This window comes from Scaptodrosophila lebanonensis, unplaced genomic scaffold, assembly GCF_003285725.1.
Source record: "Scaptodrosophila lebanonensis strain 11010-0011.00,11010-0021.00 unplaced genomic scaffold, SlebRS2 tig00000043-arrow-pilon, whole genome shotgun sequence".
Classification (NCBI taxonomy): domain Eukaryota; kingdom Metazoa; phylum Arthropoda; class Insecta; order Diptera; family Drosophilidae; genus Scaptodrosophila; species Scaptodrosophila lebanonensis.
The window spans coordinates 10,744,994-10,753,086 of NW_022060545.1; the positions used below are offsets into that span (position 1 = coordinate 10,744,994).

General features: G+C 35.1%; 1 protein-coding gene across 1 annotated transcript; it reads left to right on the forward strand.

The window, feature by feature from the left end:
- Positions 1-820, forward strand: LOC115622462 (APOBEC1 complementation factor). The gene is made up of 3 exons (XM_030516407.1): positions 1-114; positions 178-350; positions 421-820. Exons 1-3 carry the CDS (start codon positions 1-3, stop codon positions 818-820), a joined length of 687 nt encoding a protein of 228 aa, XP_030372267.1.
- The last annotated feature ends 7,273 nt before the right edge of the window (positions 821-8,093 follow it).

Sequence of the window (8,093 nt, forward strand, 5' to 3'; positions counted from 1 at the left end):
ATGGATATTAATGATAAATATCGCAAAAGCCAAGTAAACGGAACGATTTATATTAGCACATGCAAAAATATTTCACCTGCGCTGCAACAGGCACTCGAAAGTGGTGATGGAGAGGTGAGACTAAAGGTGTTGTTGTTCTTGTTCTTTTTGGTATTTTTTCGCAATTTCTTTGTCCAGCTGTTTCTCACGAGCATACCGAGACAGATGACGGCTGAGAAGCTCGTAAAGCTTGCTGAACATTTTGGTGATATTTATTGCCTGCGATTTAAAATCGACTTCAATGGCTATTCTCGCGGCTATGCCTACTTGCAGTATATCGATGCGGAACTCATGACTAATGCTTTAAATAAGTACGTAACCTAACGGCACACACACACACATACATACATACATATTGCATCACTTTCCCCTTCCCCGCAGACTACCTCAACATTTTCGATCCCATAACCTAGGCATAACTGTGGAAAAATCAATGAATTGTCGAGTCTTGATTTTGCACAATGTAGAGGAACTGTCTCCGATTCAAGTCTATTGCGAGTTGCGCAAACTCGGGCGATATGTTAAGCTTCGCGTGCAGGAATGCCGTCCCAAATGCTATATCTACTTCATAATTTTTGTGAATAATGAAGCAGCAGCGGCTGCCCATCATAATATTCGCGAAAAAATTGGACTTTTTGGTACGCAGGCGCGCGTTAGTTGGATAAAAACCAACTGGGAGGAAAATGTGGACTCAGCTGCCTGCTGCAAGCTGCTGCCCCGTAATAGGAACTGGACTTTTGAGGACCTTCAACTTTCGCCATGTGGCTGTTTCAAAATTTAAGCGGCCAGCTTTCAAGTGCAATGAAATATTGTGTTTTCTTCTCTTTCTAAAGTGAAGCAGATGTCTCATTTTCGTTCTTATTTTTTAAGCTTTGTGCTGATATGGAAGCTTAAAGTGATCTTTATTTTGTTTTTGTTTTCTAAAACAACGCTAATAATGTTAATAAGAAATAACAAATTTTTACAGTAGCCTACGAAATAATTAATAACCTTAACAAACAATGTAGTATAGCATAGATTTTAAAAATGAAAATTCAACATGTTTTTGTAGTAGAGTGCTAAACATACAGTTCTACCAAATATACATATGCTATCAAATGACTTTACAAATCTGTTAATGAGAATGAATGGCACTACTGTGATTGTTTTATCACGCCTTTCATGTTTCATTTGAATGGTTTTCAGGTTTTAAACAAAAATTGATAATTAATTTCATTTCATTCATCATTAATTAATTTGAAGTCTGAGTTCAGTCCATTCCGATACCATTTCTATTAGAGATTACAGATATTTATGAATCTAATTCAACCAACTACTGTCTTCGAACAGATTGTATTTTAATGTTCTGAAAGAATATATACATATAGTGTTCGGTTTTTTCTTTCAAGGCATCCAACGAATGCATTTTGCATGCCTTTTAATTTCACTTTAATATTATTGATATATGAGTGAATGAAAGTTCAATCTGGCTTCCTCAAAAATAAAAATAATTCAAATGTGCTTGAAATGCATCCGAAAGATTTTGAAAATTTTGTTAATCTCACTGAACCGGTGCGCCGGTTATATTTAATATAATTTTGAATGAGTTCATGCTGTCTTCACACATGCAGCACTCTAATGCATATGCATTTATTTGCGTAACTTATTCTCATTTGGAAAACTGTAAAAAAGTTCTGTCGATGAGTTTTTTTTATTAATTAATTGCTGTAAGTATATACGCCATGAATAAATATATTTAATAACAATTTGATAATTTACATAAATAACAACCACACAGCCACAATCACAAGTGAATTGTTTACTTCTCTGTAAGGATCGCAGCCCATTGAAAAAAATACTTTAAAACTTGGAAATAAAAAATTGCATCCAACACTCAAATAATTGAAAAATCTGAGCATAATAATTTGATTAATAATTTACAGAAAATTGCATATTTTTGACTTTAAAAAAATCTTTATAAGAGAGGCCCTAATACCAAGAAACTTTTATAAAAAGCGTTTTATAAATATAATAAATATAAATATATGTATATGGAACTATCAAACAATATCTCTACTATTTTAAATGTGTATATGTAGTTTATTTATATTATATTTTTTATTATTATATTATATTTTCTACTTTCATTAAAGGAATATTTGTAAAATGTAAAGCTGAAAATCAATTTACCAATATTGCATCATGAGGCAGAGTCTTCATCAAGCTCATGTTAATTATTATTGTTTTGTTTATTTTTCATGGCTAGAAAATTACCTTTTAAAACTAATTACTTGTATTTTTTCAGCACATACTCCATGCAAGGAACAATATTAAATTGCATTTGCCTTAAAAAGTATGTAATGAAGTTATACCCGCACAGAAATTTGTTGTCATTGTAATTGAAAAACATTACAATTTTAAATGAAAACAAGATAGAACGCTACAGTCGAGCAAGCCCGACAGTAAAATAGCCTGTACTCTCCACAAAAAAGAAAAATTAAAAAAAAAAAATTTTTTTAAAAAAATTAAATTATTAAAAAAAATTAATGAATTAATTAATTTAATTAAATTAGAATATATGTTTATGTTTAGTTTTAACAGCATACATTTACATCACGTACCTATGCGTGTTTATATGCGTGTATGTATGCAGCACAAAGTTGAACCAAAGCAGCAACAACAACAACAGCTGCGGGCAGCGCTGCCGACAGAGGCAGCGCATGAGCAGCGATTTTACTTATGGCTATAACTTTCTTCAGAATTGACCTATCATGATGAAATTTGTCACACGGACACATTAGTACTAACTGGATGTACCTACCAAAATTGATTTCAAAATTCCGAGAATTACGGAAGTTATAAGAAAAAACACGAATTGCGGGGGAGTGGGGGGGTGCATCGAAAAAAAACTCAAACTCGTACTTTCTCGGTCTTAGGAGAATATGGAAACCAAGTTTGGTTATTCTAGCTCTTATACTTTCTGAGATCCTTGCGTTCATACGGACAGACGGACAGACAGACGGACAGACAGACGGACGGACGGACAAGGCTATATCGACTCGGCTTCTCATCCTGATCAAGAATATATATACTTTGTGGGGTCTGCCACGCCTCCTTCTGTGTGTTACATACATGCGCACAAAACTAGTATAGCCTTTCACCCTTTGGGTACAGGCTATAACAATGCGATGATGACATGCAACCGCAGCTTGTTGACTTCATTAAAGTCGACAGCAACAGCAGATGTAACCCTAATGGCAGCAGCAACAACAACAACAAAGTATCATGCTAGGAATATACATACATACATATGTACTTATAACAACAAATACAAATAAAAACTTGTGTGCACTTTTTCACATGCAAATTAATGCGACGACGATGACGACGACGACGCCGACGTCATCACGGTCTTAAGTGCCGTCAGACAACACCCACAGCAACAGCCACACAAACACACAGAGTCAGGCACAGTGACAGACGCCGCCTCGAGTAGGAGTAGCAACAACAAGAACTACATACGATGCATACAAATTGCTGCACTTGGTGCCACCAGGTGTGGCAAGCAACACAAACAGCGGCAGCAAAAGTAAAAGGCGCTCTTTAAGGCAACGCGACAGACAAACGACTCGACGGCAGCAGCAACGGCAATGGCGACTACGACGGTTGCTGAAGAAGCAGCGACCTGCGGCATAATGCAATTAAATGAGTGCATTAAGGAAAAGCAGTAGCAGGAGATGGTGCTGGTGCTGGAGTTGGAGGTGTAGTTGAAGATATGGCTATGGAGCAATGGGCGGTCATTGTTTTGAGCACATGCTTGGCACATCCCTCGGCTGGGTGCAATGATCGACAGAGCAGGGAAGGAGCAACACATAACACCCAAGCCTTGCCTTGCCATGCCTTTCCTTTGCCACACCTGCAGGCTTCATAAAACCGACCCAACTCGACTCGAATCATCTATCCATCAGGCAAGCGACTGTCAGCCTCGTGCGCATTCTAATGTGATTGCCAGCTGGCGGAAGTCATGCCAAACGGAAGCGGATGTTGTCGTTGCTTCTGCTGTTGTTGTTATTGTTGCTGTAACTGTCAGCACTGCCTTCTGTTGACATTTTTCCTTTGACTTCAAATGCAATTAAAGTCTAAAAATTTAAAATTACTTCTTCATTTTCTTAATCAGAAAAATGTTTTTAGATTTTTTTAAATCCTATAATGCACCCAGTAAACAAAATGAAGAATTTTAAACCTAAACCGATAGTTATACGTGACACTGTACCCGAAGTCTTAAATGGTATACAAGAAAGACTAAACGCCGAATGTATTATATAACAGGCTAAATGATCAGCATCAAAAAAACAATTGGTATGGACAAATACATATGAATGCACATTTGTCCGGCTGTATGAACACCGAGAACTATTGAGCTATAACAGCTGGGAACTTCAAAATTGGATTGTACACGTTTTTTACAAGCCTACGTGGCTTTATTATTTAATAAAGTTGCCACACACTTATTTTTGTAACTTCATTGCGTATGAAAGAGTGTTGGAAAATGTTGTATTTATGTTTTAAAAAATATCTCACCATAACCTAAAATGTCATCAAATTCAATTATTATCATAAGCAAGAGCGTTGGCAGGGGGGGGGGGGGGGGGGTCAGGGAGTGCCGTTGCCATATAAAGTTGACCACACGTTCATCATTAAGACGCAATATTTCGCTTTAAAATGGATTTGAGTTGGTATTGTTGAAGTTTTTTCATTGATCATATGCATAGGTTATTTTTTAAATGCATCGTGCATTATTTAATAAAAATTTTTATTTTTTTAATTCACAAAAAAAATTTATTTTTTTTAAATTTTATTTTTATTTTATTAAATATTATCTTTAACTATTAATTATTTAATTTTACAAAAAATATTTTTTGTAATGAGTCCGGCGTAAGATTGCACCTTAGACCCGATAACACCAATTTAAGGGCAGAAAATGCCCCTTCGACACTCACTTGCATTGAATATAATTCTGCCTGTTACATACATTCGCATTTGTGATTTTAAAAATAATTAATTATTTAGTTAATTAAAAATTAATTCATTAAAAATGTTCCCCTTGACTTAATCCTTATGAAACAGACAAAATTTCAGCTTGAGTTTTATTTTTGATCAAAAAAATAAGACTCAAAGAATAATCATTATTTTATAAGTTTTATTTTTTTGCTCATCAATAATGATTATTGGTTAATTTTTAAAGTAAAACTCAAAATTAATCATTAAATTGTGAGCGAATGAATACAAATTAAAATTTATAAATCATGGTGAAAATACATAGATAATCCTTAAAAAGGATGTCAGTAAATTCCTCGCTTTCCAAAAGTTCTATAAGTGAATGATTTTTTCGTTTAAAAAAAAAACAAAATAATCATTATTTGCGGTCCCTGATTTATTCGTTTTCTGTTTGTTTCCCTCATAGTCGGCAAACTACTTGTATATCATATAGCTCTCTTGGAAATGATTGCTAAAACCAAGTCTATTTTAATAGAATGGCTGTAATAAATTTATTATATCTATTTCAAAAGAACAAACAAATCCCTTACGAAAAATAGATTGATCAGACCCGATCAATTCTTAATAACTACCCACATGATTTACCCATAAAATTACTTATATCAAATAATATTTCATAAATATACACTATAATATATAATTTGATCGTAATTAATTAAATGAAGACAGTAAATAAAGTCATTTAAACCTTAAACACCAATATCCCAGTCTACCAAGAAATAAACTTAGGGCGCAATTTATAAAAGTGGAGAGCAACGTAAAATATACCTAACCAAAAAAAAAAAGGTTAATAAATATTCATTAAGCAGAGGCAGCAGCAGAGCGTAAAGGAAAGATGCCACATGCCTCTGACCCCAGTCAACAACTCAAGTGCTGTTGTTGTTTTGAATGTTTTTGTTGGAAAGGATTTGCATTAATTTGTTAATTCAAGCGCGACGGCAATGCGTGTTAGCTTTTAAGTACCATCAACGCACACATCAAGAGCGCGTACACACACACACACACACACACACACACACATACACTATAGATGTGAGTGTGATTAAAAATTAGAAAGTGTTGGCTTAGCCAAAATTTTGAAACGCTCACGAAATATAAGAATTTACTCAAAGTTTCTTTCTTTATATTTCAACAACAACTATTTTAGACTGCCTGACAATAGTTACAATAAAAGTAGTGCTCGTGAAATGAATTAAGTTCAAATAAAAAAATTGAATTGGTCCCTTTAAGTGTAGTATTTAAAATAATTTGTGTTTTCTTTTTGTAAACTATTAAGTGAATCATAAAAAATAACAAAAGCTTCAGCTGATAAACCTATTCTTTTCATAAAATCTTTTTTAAGTTTTCATTTATTATATCACTGAAAATTAAAGTAGTGCTACAGCTGTAGGTCTTCTATCTGTCGAAACTAATCCAAGTTTATAAATAGATATTATTAAAATTTAATAACCTTTAACTTTCATTACTATTTGATGTTGTCTGCTATAACTGTCCACACGGTTTCGAAATCTTAGGGGCGGAATGGAGCTGCAATTATATCTTTGCTACTTCTTTCTTTTAGTCGTACAAAAGATTCTCAATTTGCTTCAGATCTGGCGACTGAACACTTCATAGCATGGACCCACTTGGGGCAGTTCGGATCATTGTCCTGCTGAAGCGATATTCAATCATACAAATCTCAGCAAGGTTCTTCTCTAATTTTTCCACAATGCTGTTAAAGTATTTCAAAAATATTTCCAAAATTTAAACCATTGTGTATACCAATCAAAACGCCTAAGCTAATATTGCTATATATGATTGTTTTAGATTATTATTCAAAATCAAAAAACAAAAACAAAATCTGCAAATAGAAACTTTTCCAAAAGAACTGATTCAAAATATTCACAAACCTGTTTTCTTTTTACGAAAATGTGTTCTTCAAGAAAGCTCAGAAAAACTCATAGTTCCAGAATTTACCAAACGCGATTTTCAAAATTGTGTTAAATGTTAAGGACACAAATGCTGTAAACTAAATCCAAAAATGAGCAGGAAATGGATTACAATATTGGGTGTACAATATTTTATATAATGGCAATGATTTCGTAATTGATTTAAGCTTTTCCCAACAATTGGTCCTAGTTTCGTGAATACTCTTAATTGGAAATACGAATGGTGTTTTATTCACGCACTTCTCTAATACATACATACATGTACTTGTACACACATACATGTACAATGTGCACGAAAAGGAGGGGGGGATGCCAGGTACAGTCACTTAAATGGCATTAAAATTTCAAAGCCTTCGCTGCTGTCTATGCCGCAGAAGCTCTTCCTACTTCTGCTCCTGATCCCATTCCTTTACAGGCCAAGATGTAGGAAGGCAGTGACGCATAACAAGTGCCCCAAAGCCGTTTCCTTGTGCATGTGTTTGTGTGTATTTGTGTGTGGAGTGTGCAGCCTCCATCAGTTTGAAATGCTGTTTGCATGTCCTTATGGAGTCGGGGTTAAAGGTGACAGGCAGGTAGGTACGAGTATGTAGGCAACGTCTGGAACGCAATTACAATGGCTTAAGGCTTAGGGCTGGCTCGCAAGTTTTGCGCTTTATTTGCCGTGCTAAATTTTAATTTTGTTTAGTTGCCATAACTACAACGACAACGAGGACGACAGCCAAGCGACGACCAAGCCAGCCAACTCTAGCCTTTTCGCATTTAACATTTGCTGTTTGTTGCTAAATGTGTGACCCATTTTTGAAGGCAGAAGGGGCTTACCTCGTTTCGGTCCACAACGCTGAGGAGAATGATGATGACGACGACGAGGAGGACGACGACGTCTACGATGACGATGGTAAGTGTTACTGAGGCGCTACAAGTGCCAATATTTGTTTTGATGCGCCCTTACCTACAGGTGAGGCATACACACACATACACAGACCCATCCACATACATAAACCGAGTTGAGTGCTTATGCAAAAAGGGAACATACATAGTAGTAGTAGCTCAGCCAACTGGCACAGTTTGTTTTAGGCTTTAAGGCGAGCA

Bases quoted from the DNA above. Each gene is read 5' to 3' on its own strand.
- LOC115622462 (XM_030516407.1), top strand. From the start codon at position 1: ATGGATATTAATGATAAATATCGCAAAAGCCAAGTAAACGGAACGATT. The intron at 115-177 runs GTGAGACTAAAG...TTCTTTGTCCAG, and splicing joins TCGAAAGTGGTGATGGAGAG to CTGTTTCTCACGAGCATACC. The intron at 351-420 runs GTACGTAACCTA...CCTTCCCCGCAG, and splicing joins ATGACTAATGCTTTAAATAA to ACTACCTCAACATTTTCGAT.